The 15,705-nt window shown below is 49.1% G+C and overlaps 6 protein-coding genes across 6 annotated transcripts; 2 read left to right on the top strand and 4 right to left on the bottom strand.

Annotated features, from left to right (window-relative positions):
- Positions 1–73: 73 nt before the first annotated feature.
- On the bottom strand, positions 74–1,923 carry FVEG_13296 (hypothetical protein; the record flags this gene model as incomplete). Its single annotated transcript, XM_018902669.1, has 4 exons — positions 74–897; positions 945–1,305; positions 1,375–1,592; positions 1,647–1,923. The coding sequence occupies 4 exons, from the start codon at positions 1,921–1,923 to the stop codon at positions 74–76; spliced, it is 1,680 nt and encodes a 559-aa protein (XP_018761458.1).
- A 617-nt stretch (positions 1,924–2,540) lies between these two features.
- On the bottom strand, positions 2,541–4,936 carry FVEG_17485 (hypothetical protein; the record flags this gene model as incomplete). Its single annotated transcript, XM_018906738.1, has 3 exons — positions 2,541–4,750; positions 4,802–4,861; positions 4,911–4,936. The coding sequence occupies 3 exons, from the start codon at positions 4,934–4,936 to the stop codon at positions 2,959–2,961; spliced, it is 1,878 nt and encodes a 625-aa protein (XP_018761459.1). The 3' UTR covers positions 2,541–2,958.
- A 975-nt stretch (positions 4,937–5,911) lies between these two features.
- Positions 5,912–8,545, top strand: FVEG_13299 (alpha-glucosidase; the record flags this gene model as incomplete). Its single annotated transcript, XM_018902670.1, has 1 exon — positions 5,912–8,545. The coding sequence occupies one exon, from the start codon at positions 5,912–5,914 to the stop codon at positions 8,447–8,449; it is 2,538 nt and encodes an 845-aa protein (XP_018761460.1). The 3' UTR covers positions 8,450–8,545.
- Positions 8,546–9,807: 1,262 nt separating this feature from the next.
- On the bottom strand, positions 9,808–11,012 carry FVEG_13300 (hypothetical protein; the record flags this gene model as incomplete). Its single annotated transcript, XM_018902671.1, has 2 exons — positions 9,808–10,724; positions 10,781–11,012. 2 exons carry the CDS (start codon positions 11,010–11,012, stop codon positions 9,808–9,810), a joined length of 1,149 nt encoding a protein of 382 aa, XP_018761461.1.
- A 632-nt stretch (positions 11,013–11,644) lies between these two features.
- On the top strand, positions 11,645–13,888 carry FVEG_13301 (hypothetical protein; the record flags this gene model as incomplete). Its single annotated transcript, XM_018902672.1, has 1 exon — positions 11,645–13,888. One exon carries the CDS (start codon positions 11,645–11,647, stop codon positions 13,886–13,888), a length of 2,244 nt encoding a protein of 747 aa, XP_018761462.1.
- An 84-nt stretch (positions 13,889–13,972) lies between these two features.
- Positions 13,973–15,700, bottom strand: FVEG_13302 (hypothetical protein; the record flags this gene model as incomplete). The annotated part of the gene is made up of 1 exon (XM_018902673.1): positions 13,973–15,700. One exon carries the CDS (start codon positions 15,698–15,700, stop codon positions 13,973–13,975), a length of 1,728 nt encoding a protein of 575 aa, XP_018761463.1.
- Positions 15,701–15,705: the final 5 nt, after the last annotated feature.

The raw sequence follows: 15,705 nt of genomic DNA, 5'->3' as shown, positions 1-15,705 counted from the left end.
GCCACTCCTCTTTAACTTGATATATAATTAGACTTATATGGTTAAATAAACTTAAATAACGAATTAAGATAATCTATCTACAGCTAGCAATAACAGGCAATAGCAAATAACTATCCCACTGTTTACCTGTATGAATTTGGTGCCTCCCAATATTATCATCTGTAGGTTTCTTATTCTGAAGAACCTCAAGCTCTGGTAGTCGCAACTCATGTCCAGCAACCCTCAGAACAATTCCCTCACCACTTTCAAAGACCATACCAATAGGCCATAGAGGAATCTCAAGATCTATGATAGTTCCCGGGGGGATCTTTTCTAATTGGTTGTGCTTATACCTCGGGAGCCCGTCTACAATCTCCTTCGAAGCTCGATGGCTAGCCCTCAACATCCTATCGCAACCGAGAAACTTGGCGACATTCGTATTGGCGACCTCCTCGGCCGGTACAGGGCATGGGTAATTGAGGCTGGTAAGTAGTTTTCCATTGGCGTCAATCTTCCGAATCTGTATGTTCACGTCCATGTCGTCATGATCGTCACACGACATCCATAACTTCACTACAGGATATCCAGAAACCTCTGTATACTCGTGGAAACGAACGCTGAAGTCTGTGCAGTCAGTCATATGATGTGCTTCATAACTGGCGTTTGATTCAGCTGCTGGTTTCTCGAGTGACAACGACAAAGTCGTAGCGTCGAGGAAGAATTTGCGATACTCGGTTCCCGGGGCCGGAAAGGCAGCCTCAGCGCGCTCCACGATAGTCTTTGCCGGACTGCCGTCAAAGCCAAGAAGGGACAGTCGAAGCCTTGGGGTTTGCTCCCAATCATTCGAGATTCCTTTGCAATACCTGTCGAAAAACTTCTGGAGCTCGTCGTTATTCTTCTTGCGGTATATGTCGTACCCTAACATCATCAGTCGGATGAGTCGTAAGTTCTTGAGGACAGCTTACATTCTTGCGTATGATGAACCCGGAGCCACTTTTGAGTGGACTTTGCCTTGGCGAAAGTCTCAAACGACCCGCGAGAGTGAAGACAGGTGGAATAAGATGCCGTGAGATACATTGGGAGGTCAATATTTTCGACTGGGATGACTTTGGTCGCCCAGTACTCGTCAAAGAGCGGTCGTTTCTCAACCATGGCACCACCGTCTTCTGCTCCCCTGTTACCAGTCATTGTCTGATACAACATTCTCATGAATCCGCTGCGGGGAATGCCACCCCGGGCCATGAAATCGTTGTATCCGTCAGTCGCAGCCTCCCACGGCGCAATTGCCTTTAAAGCCGGATGAGGGTTTCGAGCAGCAACATTGATCTGTGCGATAGCAAGTCAAGAGTTTCCAGCCGTACCAATGCAGCCATTACACCATGGTTGCTTAGAAACCCAGTCAATAAGGTCGTGCAAGTCAAAGGCTTCCTGATCTCCCCACTGGGCAATATCTCCTTCAGAGAACCCAGCGCCTCGAGCGTCAGGGTTAATGACGGCATAGCCTCTAGCACACCAGTCGGCTGGATCAGGAGCCTCGAACTTTTCGTATCCAGAAGTTTGATCCAGCTTGAGCCCACAGCGGAAAGGTCCCATATGATCGTACGAGTGGCCCTCTGTATCAATCAGCTGTTTGTAATCCGCATGAATGTGTGAAATTAAAGGCATACTGCTGTCTTTTCCATAAGGGCTCCATGCTATAATCGCAGGGACCTGGCCACCAGGGTCGCTTGAGCTCGCGGGCCGAAATACATCACAGTAGATCTTGATGCCGTCACGCATCAGTACTTCCACGTCTCTGGCGAAGACAGACTCGACGGTGAAGGGTCGCCGCCCTTCTGCTTTGACGTGGCCAACGGGTAAGTGAATCGTAGCGGGATCAAACCCAGTTGGTTTCCGAAGGGGGCAGAAGGCCAAGTCAGGGAATCGTGCTTTGAGTGCTTCCATGATTTTGAGCTTGAAGACGAACGGTCTCTAATTGCGATTATATCTCCAATATTAGTCAAATGCTTGAGTCTACTGTGAAGCATTTTTTTGTGGAGGTTGGGTGCTCTGCTAGCATATTTATATATAAACTCGTGGCGATATTTCCATCGCAATATCGTTCAGAGTCACCGGTCGCTCGCGAGTTAGGTCGGCACGAACGGTTGTCCGAGTGTGATGTACTCATGTTTAGTCGGCGTCTCTCTACAGTTCCGCTCAGCGAGGCCAGAGCGCCGTGGTGATCGAGGAATCGGAGGCTGGCTTTCGGCCTCGCTTTCTGACTTTCGCCGATAATGGCCGACATATAGCGAACAGCCGGTACAGTTCTACCCGTTCCGGGCGGCCCTAAAATTACCTGGACCGGTAGAATGGTATTGTTGAGAGGACCTACCTATATCCGAATATCCGAATATCCAATTGCCTCAATGAGGTCTAGCTTTTAGGTCTAGATATAAATCAACATTTAGCTATCGGTTTCAGTTGGCCTGACAGTAAACTATAGGGACTGCTATAATAGGTAAAGGCAATAGATAGCAGGCACTAAGGACAGACTTGCCAGACCCTTCGACACTCTAGATAGAGACATGATGGCGATGCTTCTGAATCCACCTGAAAAGAGAATTTTAATTAACTACAGTGGGGTTGCTGACCTTGCAGAGCTCACGACTAGCTGTATGAGTTGCCACTATCTCTACAAGCCGAGTTTCCTGTATGTTGGCTACAAATAAAGTAAGACTGACTGCGAGAACGTCTTAGGGTTAGTCTTGCCGCGCATAGAGAAAAACGGTGAGGCGAGAATATCTGTGAGGGTTAAGTCAACCCAGTATTGGATCTGATTGCCTTGGTGGGGCTGATCAACATATCGGCTTAGTGCTGGCCGATAAGCTATCGATAAGCAGCGATTAGAGTGAGATGTTATGCTACTGCAGCTTGCAGAGTCGCAGAGTACAGTGTCCTGTCCTTTACGCCACAATAGCCATCTCGTTTCTGCAGACTCTTTCACATAGAAAAGTCGATCAGAGCCCAATTGATGCTGCTTCCGTTTTCTCCAAACTCTTGTGCTCCCGCGAGAAGTTCATTGATCCAACCAGTCTCATTGATCGGAGACGAAAACAGGGTCAGGCCTGGAAAGTCCCATTCGAAGACAAACTGATCTGGGACAAAGGACTCAAGCTCGTTATCGCAGTTCCTCTCTTGGGTCAGAGGAAAGGTTGACTGTCCTCCTCTGGGGCCTCCTTCATCCTGGGCTAGCCAGCACTTGTACTTCTGTATACTCGTCTTCAAAAGTTGGAGGTATAGTAAGCTGGTATTTGACCGAGTGTCGTCTTTGTGTCCTGCGGCAGCGACTACTTCCAGTTCCTGTAGCAGGATACTAGCTTTTATAACAAGCTCATCGCTGCGACCTTGCGTCTGCAACTTATCTGTGTCGGGGAGCAAAGCGGACAGCTTGAGAAGAAGAAGGCAGCAGAAAGTATTCTTAGCCCAGACAAAGTCCATTGCATACCGGATGCTCTTAAGATATATCCGTGGTTCTTGAATGATTATATCAAGATGTTGCTGGAGGGAAGCTTTGGTCATTGATAAGATGTTCTTCTGGATGGGTGACATGACGTTGACGTTCTCCACGCCTGCAGCCCTCACCGCACGGCAAAGAGCCATGTTATCAGCCCAGCAGCGCTGAACAGAAAGATTAGGCACAAACCAAGGCATTGAATCGTGATGAGGCAGCGAGATACGAATCCAGTCCTGGAACCAGACATCGATGTCGAGTTTGGCATCTTTTACAAGATCAAGAATCTCCTCGTCGCTCAGGTTGGCACCCTGGGGTAAAGATGCATATATCTTTGCACGTAGAACGTTGAGTTCGACCTGAGCAAAGAGATAATGATCCATCCCGGTAGCAAGTGGACTTTGTAGGAGGACTCTGCATCTGCGTGAAGCGCCTCGGAACTTGAACGTTGGCATTCCACCAGCATCCACATGTAGAATGTAGCTCATCACCAACAAATGCAGCCAAACTCTGGTCTTGCGCATGCGCATAATGTTGTGGTTGTAGATAGCTTGGTCACTGTTGTCCATCTGCATTTCTCCCAAGACGGCTTCTGCAATGAGTGTATCGTAGGCTTCAGGGAACCCAAGATCCAAGGCCATGCGCGTCGCAATTGCAATCAGAAGTGCCCTCTCTCTTGCATAGCAAGCCTGAACGAGGATTGCCTGTACTGTCTCAAGGCTTCCCATCAACGGATTGACGATAGCGGCATTGAGCATGCGTTGAGTCTGAAGCGCAAGAGCTCGCCATCTCGAGCTTGTACCGTTGAGCACACGACACCCAACTGAGCATATTGTGATGAATAGCAAAGGACTTTGACTTCGAATAGCTTCAATTGTGTCAAATCGCTGGTCAAAGACAGGAACGTAGCGATCACAGCCGGAGAAAAAGGCGTTGAAGTACAGCCGCCCCTCGTCATCCTTCATCTCAATCCCGAGTTCGGCAATCGTCGGTGCTATTGCATCGGTCTCAAAGGCTGACCTTGATCTCCCCTGTGATCTGATAAGGAATGTGGCAGTATCTGGTGAGCTCGTGCTCGTCGATGTCACGGGTTGTGGAGGAACTTGTGCTTGTGCTGGTGTGTATACCCCATGAGCAGCGATCTCTGTACGACTCGCTGTGATAAATGACGACTGATCCTCCGCTGAGTAGGTAGCAGGTGAGCATTCCATCATAGGTTCCTGAGTTGGCTGCAGTCTGGACTTGAGAAACTCGATCTCTCTTTGAAGCGCCTCGATCTTTCTGTGACGACATTAGAAACGTTCTTGCCAGCGGAAGACAAGGAAGCCAAACAGTTCATGGTCCTCTTTCGGTTTCTCGACAAATTGGCATGTCTTTTGAAGTTGACAGCACCTATATTGCCCATCAGCACTGTGAGTCCGCAGCCTTCTACACAATATACACACCGAGCACATGGCCGCGAGCCATTGCACTTTACCTATTCAAGATGTAAGTTGCGTACGTCCAGAGAGTTCCCTAAGTGCCTACTGACTTTGCTCTGTCGACAAGCTATGCAAGCTTTCTTAAGGACGTAGGTTAGCTTCTTTCATCACAGGGCACAGGCAATAACTAAATGCCGAGGTTCGCTGGTCTCAAAAAGCAAGGCTGCTGTACCGGTAATCTTTTCTTACGGATCCGTGAGGATGGGGCTGTTTGTGGAGTTCCCCCTTCTGAAGGCTGATGAATTTGTGACATGCTGATCTCGACTCATCTTAATATGTGAGCCTAGACTGATTTTGAATGCCGGAACGCGCTTCTCATGATGATCATTTTCTCCCTGGCGAATCATGTTTGCGCGGGGAAATCCTGAGCTGCAGTCTTGTCTTGACGCCTCAGGCAGGAACATCATTCCTCAGCTGCTGATAGGTCTGAACGGCATGTATGTGGAGCTTAATTCTTAGTTCTCTATCCGTACAGTATATTATGATCTTGATGCCAGTTGTTTAATGTCTAAAAGACAAATAACTTAAGCTGTATCTTTATTGGAAAAACTGGCTTGATACCATTCGGAGGTCAATCGGGCTGAATGATCATCAGAAATAATGCCGTTGCTGGCTGTCAGAGTGGACTTTCTACCCCGTGGGGACGCTCGGCAACGAAATCGGACTTTGTGGTGTTTTCTCCGACTCGAGCGTGAGGGGTTTAGTACTAAACAGGTCACGCGGCAGCGCAGAACCGGACTTGGTCAGAATTCTCCGGGGATGGGGTCGGACGAAATAAAGAAAGCCCGATTTTGGATTCTTTTCGGTAGTTATTGGCTGTAAATGAGGCGATACTTGCATCCCGAACCCGGCAACGAATGCATGTTGTGTCAAGTTAAAAGAGGAACATTCCCTCCTCTGTTAATCTCTTTCAGTTGTCAACTATTGAGTTTTCACATCAAAACTTGATTATTCCTTCATCATGCCTCAACGTGAACGCATTCCTTCTTCGTGGACAGTCGAGGCAGCTGGCAAAGACAGCACCAAGCCGTCTGTCCACTTGCGTTGCAACGATGCCACTCTGCCCTTTGAGTTCAACTTTGAAGCAGTTCGTCCCAACGTCTTCAGAACAACCTTCACATCCACTACCCATCCTCTACCGCCTCGTCCCAGCGTCCCTCGTGCTGAGACGAAGCTAGATGGTGTTCAGCCAAAAGTCACATCGAATGACAAGGGTACCAAGATCCAGATTGGTGATGTGGTCGCCAATGTCGACTATGCTGGAGAGACTCCTCTTCTCTCTGTAGGCTTCGATGGTCAGCCACCAATTCTTCAAGATCTTGACAATAGATCTTATGCCGTCAATGGCGACGGTATCGCTCACTACACTCAGTATAACCGCAAGACGTTCCATGTCGGTCTTGGAGAAAAGGCTGCGCCAATGGATCTCTCTGGTCGCCGGTTCCAGATATCAGCAACCGACAGCTTTGGATACGACGCCCATCGAACTGACCCTCTCTACAAGAACATCCCCCTCTTGATCAATGCTACACCTCAAGGCTGCGTAGCCATGTTCTCCACCAGCCATACTCGAGGAGAATACTCCATCGGCTCCGAGATGGACGGTATGTGGGGATTCTACAAGGTCTATCGTCAGGACTTTGGAGGTCTTGAAGAGTATATCATCACCGGAAAGACTCTCAAAGAAGTTGTTCAGACCTACGCTGATCTCGCTGGTTATCCCCTTCTCGTTCCTCGCTGGGCCTTCGGTTACCTCTCTGGAGGCATGAAGTACTCCATGCTCGACGATCCCCCAGCTGGTGAAGCCTTGATCGAGTTGGCGCGCAAGATGAAGGAGCACGACATTCCTTGCTCGGCTTACCAGATGTCATCTGGATACACCGTGGCTGAGCAGCACCCCAAGAACCGACACGTTTTCACTTGGAATCGCCACCGCTTCCCCGATCCCGAGGATTGGATTAAGGAGTTCCATAAGCTGGGTATGCGTACTATTGCCAACGTAAAGCCATATCTCGTTTCCAGTCATCCCGAGTACCAGAAGCTCAAAGATGCTGGCGGTCTCTTCCTTGATCCTCATACCAAGGAACCAGCTGTCACCAAGCTTTGGAGCGCTGGAGGAGGTGAGAGAGCCAACGGTGGTCATATTGACTTCACTTCTGAGGCCGGTTACAACTGGTGGTACAATGGGATCAAGAGGCTTGCAGAAGAGGGTATCGACTGCATGTGGAATGATAACAACGAGTACACGATTCCCGATGACGAATGGGAGTGCGCTCTCAACGTCAGCAAGGATGTACTCGAGGTTCCCGAGGGGCTTGAGAAGCGACCTCAAGTCGGTCTCTGGGGTCGCAGTTTACATACTGAGCTCAACGGCAAGGCATCTCACGATGCTCTTCTAGCTGTCAACCCCGACTCGCGACCTTTCGTTCTCACTCGCAGTGCTACAGCCGGTACTATGCGCTACGCCTGCAGCTCTTGGAGCGGTGACAACACTACCAGCTGGGATAGTATGAGAGGCTCGACTGCTCTCGGTCTCAACGCTGGCCTCTCCCTGATGCAGTGTTACGGGCATGATATTGGTGGTTTCGAGGGTCCTCAGCCTGACCCTGAGCTTCTCCTTCGATGGGTCCAGCTTGGTATCTACTCTCCTCGATTCGCCATCAACTGCTTCAAGACAGGCGAAGACAACTCAATCGGTGATGTTATTGAGCCTTGGATGCACCCATCTATCACTCACCTTGTCCGCAAGACTATCAAGCGTCGCTATGCCTTGATTCCTTACATCTACTCTCTATCTCTCGAGAGTCACCAGACTGCTTCGCCGCCCCAGAGATGGATCGGTTGGGGTTACGAGTCTGACCCTGAAGTCTGGAAGCTTCTTGATGGAGAGAAGCAGTACTGGCTAGGTGACTCCATACTCGTCGGTGGTGTCTTCGAGGCTGGAGCAAGCAAGGTCAAGTTCTACCTCCCCAAGGCGTCAGATGATGATGAGGGATACCTGAACCTAAATGCACCATACCAGTATCTTGAGGCTGGTCAATGGGTTGACCTTGACGTCGAGTGGCATGGTGCTGGCATCCCCGTTCTCGGCAAGGTTGGCCGTGCCGTCGCTGTTGGTCGAGACGTACAGGTTCTATCTCCCGGTGAGAAGGAAAACGTGGCAAATCTCCCTCTTGACGATTACCGGGGCGTGGAGATCTTCCCTCCTCAGAAGGAATCTCGGGATGGCAAGTGGCATGAGACGACGTGGTATGAAGATGATGGTACCTCTGTGTCAACTAAGAACAAAATCTCTTCTTACACCATTGCTTACTCGGCTACGGAGTCTGAGATCAAGGTCAAGTTTTCCAAGGATGAGAGTTCTGGTTTCCAAGCACCTTGGAAGTCCCTTGTTGTCATTCTACCTTTTGGCGACTTGAGAAAGGTCGTTAGTGAGGATAAAGAAGTCGTGGACTTAGGCCTGAGCGCGGAGGGCAAGAAGCAATATGAGCTGAAGTAAAGTTTTGGAGGCAAAATGACAGTCAGTTGTAGACATAAAAGCCAGTAATAATCAACATTAGTGTACATAAAGTGTTCGTTGGATCAATTCGAGTTAGAGTTCTACTAGGTTCTCTCTGCCGGAATAAGCTCACTGCCACAAGTCTCAACTGCAAATAACAGTTCTGTTAGAATTCTACATTGCTTTGCTGTGTCAATTCACACGTCGTGAACATGTAATTCCCATTGTCTTCACTAGATCGTATGTATTAACATGCGCGAATAGTCTTAGCGCTGTTAAATACCGCTATGGCAGTAATTTTAAAAGAACTAAACGTAGTACTAGGCAGCTCGAGATTTCTCTATGAATTAAATAGCCTCCCTTCTTAGTTATGTTGTGTAGACCTTTTTTATTCTTATTAGCTCGATATCCTCAGACCCGAGGCGGTGAATTGTGTGAATAACTAAAAGAGATCGGAGGGGGAAGTGAAGGACCTTCTACCGAAACCCGCAGTCTTACCGAGAAGGCTAACTATAGACGAACGGACAAGCTAATTAAGCTGCCATAGCCAAGCAGACTCTCGCCCTGTTCAACCCTGACGAGAGCCTTGGAGAATTTGCCTTGCGCGCCCGATCTTAACGGTTCAAATTTTCGAAGGGAGCACGGAGCGGAATATACATGCTCTGTCGCGGCTCGACCAGTGGGACCGTCGTATCAACGTCTATGGGAAGACTCGGCTGAGAGATACCGTCGGGAAACTACCGATATGTTAGTTTTGCTTTCATCTAAAACAGATCGCAGTGTCAGTCTTGTGCCCAAAACCTACCTTAGTCGGCCGGGTCATATGCAGACCAGTGATCATCCTCGCGATACAAGTTCTTCTTGTCTAATGGTGGATGGGAGGCCTTGAGGTATTCCAAACCCTCCTGTTTGAGTTGAAGGAGAAATTGGTGCGTGTAGTTGCCGTTACTGCACTTTCGCGTATGTGAGAGAGTTGGGGAGTGGTCGACATTATCGTCAATTGTGGATCTATTGTATCTTAGAAGCTGGCGGATAAGGATGGCTACGTTCACTAAACCGTCAGTAGCACGATGAGCGCTCCTGTTCACATAGAGCTGTAGGAGGGGGGCAGTAAACATAGGTTCCTGCTGGGTAGCTTATAGTCTCGAAGCTTGCTGCCCATAACTTCCCTACTCAATCTCCAGTAGCAATAGTCAGGAAGACTTATTAAAGTATAAGAATCTAGTGAACCTATACGAATTATCATTCTGCACTACTTCGAGACTGAAAGTACAAAAAGTACTGCTGTTCGCTACTCTTGATCCCATCTTTGCAACTCTATCCGACCTATGTGGATATCAACACGCCGCTTAATCATTTCAGAGCTTTGGAATAGGAACAACAGCATCAGCAATGCCATTATACTTCTTGTCCCCAAAGTTGCCGCCGTTCCCGAGCAGCAGTCGCTTAGTTCCCTTGATAGTAATCTCTCTGACGCTCCGAGAGTAGGCAGACCAGTGGTTGATGTCAACCTTCTTCCACTGTCCTTCCACTGGATTATCGCCTTGAATCAGAAGGTTCTCGGAAGAGGTGGTACTGATGATAATGATGCCAGAGCTGTCATTGGTATAAGGGTTACGAACCCAAGTCACGTATGGTCCACTGGTGAACAAACTACCATCGGTGGCTTTGAGCCTGGTACCGGGGATAGGCCCAAATGTAAGAGGGCTATCGGAGATTTTGTAATAGATTCTGCAGGAATCCACGCCGCAGCGTTCCCAAGTCATGATCCACTTATCAGTACTCTCGATGTGAGCCACAGTGGTCATACCAGGGCGAGCGTCATAGTTACTCTCAGCTTCATCAGCGACAATGTCTGACCAGTTCTTAAGGTCGGTGGTGGTAGTATGAACGAGCTTCTGAGCATGATTGGGGTCCCGCTGGTCGGAATAGTAACAGACCAGCTTTCCGTCATACATCAAGAAGAAGGGCTCCCATAGCGCTTTATTGCCATTCTGAATAGTGTTTGGTCCATCACCATACGCAATATGAGACACAAATTCCCAAGTCTTTGCGTCATCTTTGCTAGCGTAGACATCGATGTAAACACCACCTTTCAGGCTTTCAGGGGTCGAAACACCAGCTGCGAGTATAGTGCCCTTGTCATAACCACCGAAGTCGGTGGGAAGTGTATACAGGAATGGTTGGAAACGCATGCCCCAACCGTTCTGTGTGTCTTTAACGGCACTGAAATTGGACCAAGTTGCACCCCCATCGATCGACTTGTAGATCGGATCTAACCAGAATGTTAACCTCAGCAGCATATAAACACACATAGATCAAAAGACATACGATTGACAGGATATTCCTTAGACTCAGCTGGGTAGTTTTCCCAGGTCATAAGCAGGGACTCGTCAGGTAGTTGGAGTGACCGAGCATAGAGTGTACCCCAGAGCTGAGCATCGGCCGCAGGCTTGAAGAATTCGTTCTTGGTGAAGTTGGAGAAAGGAGTAGGGGCACGTTTCTCAAGTGCAGCACCATAAGTGGTGGCCAAAGAGGCCAAGCCGAGAAGAAGAGACCTCATCACGGTTGAGAAGAGTAAGTTGAAGGGAGCTTTGTTATTTATTGTGATTCGGGGTAAAGAATGTGTTTGGAGGATACAAGATAAAGAATGATGGAAGTCTTATATATTCAAGATTATGTACAATAAATACTTTTTAACGAAGTATCACTTCAGACACCAATAGCGTACCTAACAAAGTACCCAAAATGACCAGAGAAGGAGATCCAAACGCGCCAATGGCGCAACTGCCAGCGAGTTTCTGACTTTAGCCAAATAACGCGTTAAGGTTATTGGACTGCAGGATGCGGCAATTCATGGCATCATCCCAATATGCGGGGTGATAGTCTGGGGTAACTAACTAGTGTCTATGCGTCGGTACACCTCTCACATCATCAGCTGATACCGTTCGGTGTTTGACCCGACACTCCGCAGGTTGAGTTTGCCTAGGTTGGCATCGGACATGACCCGATACTCCGCGATCAGAAAATGGCACAACCAATGATTCACGTGTCTTCCACCGTGGAGTGGTTTCTACAACAGGCTGTCATATTTCTTTCTCAGTTGAAGAAACCAATATCACCTTTTCAAACCATTTCGCACATGCACTGCATAGCTACATCCTACCCAGCATCATTCTTTGCAGTCCTGTCATCATGAAGAACGCTACCCTAGCAATCCAGACACATCGACGCCAGGATCACGATCATGAAATCTCCCAGACTCTGACCTTCGACAAGGCCGTGAAGGAAGTCGAAAATGGCCATGATCCTTCAGCTGTTGCCATCCGCCTGCTGGCAGAAATGTCACCAGCCGAGCGTTTGCATTTCCTGGATGGAGACATGCCTTTCTGGGATGGTCTGCGGGAAATACTCTGCGATCGTTATAACCGCAAACCATTTGTCATGGGCGCGATCCCTCGTCTCAACATTCCGGGAGTAAAGTTTACTGATGGGCCCAGGGGCATTGTCATGGGCTCGTCGACAGCCTTTCCAATTGCTATGGCGCGCGGTGCAACCTGGGATGTTGACCTCGAACGGCGTGTTGGTAATGCTATTGGACTCGAAGGCAAGGCCCAAGGCGCCAATCTCTTCGCTGGTGTATGTATCAACCTCCCGCGCCATCCAGCTTGGGGTCGCATCCAGGAGACATATGGAGAAGACCCCATTTTGTTGGGCGAATTTGGCACTGCACTCACCCAGGGCGTTCAAAATCATATCATGGCATGCGTTAAGCATTTTGCTTTGAACTCGATAGAGAATGCTCGGTTCCGAGTTGATGTACAAGTAGACGAAGACGTGCTTCATGAAGTATACCTTGCTCACTTCAGGAAAGTTATCGAAGCTGGCGCAGCATCAGTCATGTCTTCATATAACTCGGTCAACGGCGAGTGGGCTGGGCAGAGCAGGCTCTTACTTACAGATATCCTGCGCGACCAGTGGCATTTCACTGGATTCGTCATGACAGACTTCATTTTCGGTCTACGAAACGCTGCGACTTCTCTGAAGAACGGCTTGGATATTGAAGCTCCTTTCATGCAACAACGGGCAATGCATCTGAATGATGCATTGATGAGTGGTGAAATATCCTGGGTTGATGTCGGCAAAGCGGCCATGAACATTTTGCGCACCCAGCTCGAATTTGGCTCTCTTCTTGTCCAGGAAGCACCTGATGAGTCGGTTGTCTTCTGTGCAGAACATCGACAGCTCGCCCGAGAGGTTGCAGGACGATCAATGGTTCTTCTTAAGAATGACTCTATCAATTTCAATCCGGTTCTGCCACTCAAATCAGAAGCTCTATCTCGTTTGGCTGTTATTGGCCGTCTGGCAAATAAACCCAACACGGGGGACAAGGGATCCTCACAGGTTTTTTCACCGACCATCGTCACCCCCTACCAAGGACTCAAGAGTGAAATTCCGAGCGCAGATGTTATTCTTGAAGATAGTGACAATCCAGAAGCCGCTCGAGAGGCCGCCGAGCAAGCAGATGTTGCTGTTGTTATCGTAGGCTACGATGCCGGGGATGAGGGCGAATATGTGGTGCCTTCGCTCCAGAATGACCCTAGCCTATCTGAGCTATTCCCCCCGACGAGAAATCCTGACGAGGAAGAGATGTTGTCGATTGTGCGGGGAAATCCAGCCCAAGGAAAACAAGAATCAGCATTGGAAGTTGGTGCTGGTGGCGACCGACGGTCCCTGCGATTAAGACCACGAGACGTTCAAGTTATCAATGCCGTGGCGTCTGTCAACTCACATACAATCGTGGTGCTTATTTGCGCCGGTGCTGTTATAATGCAGGAATGGAAAGATAAAACACCTGCTATCTTGATCAGTTGGTACGCTGGGTCAGAGGGTGGCCATGCACTTGCAGACGTCTTGCTTGGACGTGTCGATGCTGGAGGTAGATTACCATTCTCTATCCCTAAGGATGAAAGCCACCTCCCAGAACTTGACATCGAAGCATCAAGTATCAAATATGATCGTTGGTACGGCCAAGCTCTGCTCGATAAGCTTGGAGTTGACGCGGCTTTTCCACTCGGTTATGGGTTGTCCTATACAAAGTTTCGATTCATGAACCTTGAATGTGAGTATTTGACAGGCCGGAGGATTATCAAGGTCGCGTTGGACGTGGAAAATATAGGTCTGAGATCCGGCCATCACGTTGCCCAGGTGTATGGATACCCTAAGATGGCAGAGTTTCCGCATCGGGTCTTGCTTGGTTTCAGGAATGCTTACTTGCAATCGAGGGAGTCGAAGCGAATATGTATTGAAGCATCCTTACGGCCAATTGAACGATGGGTCAATGGAAAATTCTGCTTGTTGGTTAGTTCTGTTGAGATTGAGGTTGCTGGACACTCTGGGGACAAGGAGGCAATTCGCGTGGTTTGTAAGCTGTATTGAAGCGCACAATATGTACAATTAGCAGATAAATTGATTGGAAATTTGATTGCAGCTTGCTACATGCCGCAAATAATGGTAGGATCACTACACAACTTCGACGAGCCATTTCATTGTTTGTAATACCGAAAGCATTCCATCGGCCTCAAGGCTCCAGTATTCGACCATTTTCAAGGTATCCAAGACTGTGTCCTTCCAACCTAAAGGCAAAAGGGTAGACCCGGGGTGTAAGCGTGCAAACCCAAGCAGTATACTTGCGCTTCTTGCGGAGCTTCGCAGCATAAGCCAAGTCCCGTGGTGACGATGGTAGTAACCTGGTGCATTAACGAGCAACCTTTGGTGGTGACAAGCCAGTGCAGCAGAAGTATCATGATCATCCAACTCTTGGTCTACAGCTTCATTAAGAGCAAAATACATAAACGGCCAGGAAATAAGCTCGCGGATATACGTGATGCGCCCGCGCAGTACGAATCGGATCACATCATCCTCGACACCTCCATAAGGAGAGGATTCATTTTCGATACTGACGAGCGGCGGTAGTGAGGCTTGCCATGTCTCGAGTTGATGTGATGTATCTTTTCTGATCTCTCTTAAAACTCTTGAAACCGACAGCCAGCTTCCATGCTGGAGCTGGCCCATTATTCTTCGAGCATTCACCTCGACTCTCCATAGAGCTATCTCGGACAGGTAAAAGTACCATGCTCGCTCAAAATCACCTTCGCATCCATCGGGAGGCTTGGGGAACAGCTCGGGAGGGTCATCAGCCAATACAGTGGGGCTAGACATGCCCAGTTCGAACCTGAGCTCCTGTTCAGACTTCCAGCACGACCATAAAACACTCTGTTCTGAAGTCTCCTGCGTACTTGTCTGGCCCGAAGTAGGGTCGAGTTGTCGGGTATAAGGAAGCGAGTGGCAAATCGCCAATCCGTGTACAAATGTTGTCCAAGCCTCGACAGGTCGTATCAGTGACATGAGAAGAACCCCGGATAGAAAGGCGCACTGAGCATGTATCAGTCCCACTGGACCTAAGCCGCCACTAACTCTTCTCTGTGCTGCCTCGAATAGGTAAATCGCCATTCGTCTGTCTGGGTGTGATAGAGGGAGATGCTCTTCGAGTGGTCGGGCAATGGCTCCGTTGGCGCAAACCAGAAGCGCCAGACCGGAGTCGATGCTCCAGTCGAGTCCCTGTGCGCACAGCCTGGAGACAAGTCTTCGTGTTTCTTCCTCGTCCAAGATTGGGTTCTTGACATGAATATGGGCGAAGAAGCTACTGAGCCATCGCTCGCATGATACCCGGTCGAGAATCTCGTCTACCCATGGTCTCTGTGCATTACTGCATTCAGACTGTGACCCAGGGGGTTGTTGTGTATGGGACGTCAGAATTGGTAACTGGACGTCTCTGAAGACGCTCCATTGGAGGACTTTGTCGATCGTAATAGGGAAAAGAATCTCGTGGATGACACTAGGCTCGGGCGATAAGTCGTTGCTGGTCTCATGGATACTGTCATCATAATGGGTCCCTAGGAACGCCGGCTGGGGCCTCGATTGGCTGTCTATCTTACGCTCGAGTCGGTCGAGCCGGTCTAGGATAGCAAGGCTCGCTTGATCGAATGTCACATTGGTGTCTGGTTCGAAAACACATTGCACGCCAGCTTTTACGCAGAATGAACAGGCCGGCCGTTGCTGATCGCACTTTGTTCTCCGAGCGCGGCATACCTGGCATGCTTTGATGGCTCGTTTCCTAGCGTACGTAGAGCCAGGGCGGCTGATGGAAGCACGGTGACTGTCTGCGCGACGGCGAGATTGAGACGCCATGGCGT

The sequence above is a fragment of the Fusarium verticillioides genome, chromosome 6 (assembly GCF_000149555.1).
Source record: "Fusarium verticillioides 7600 chromosome 6, whole genome shotgun sequence".
Lineage (NCBI taxonomy): Eukaryota > Fungi > Ascomycota > Sordariomycetes > Hypocreales > Nectriaceae > Fusarium > Fusarium verticillioides.
Note: the sequence above shows the minus strand (reverse complement) of the source record. Positions and strands in the feature narration are given on the sequence as shown.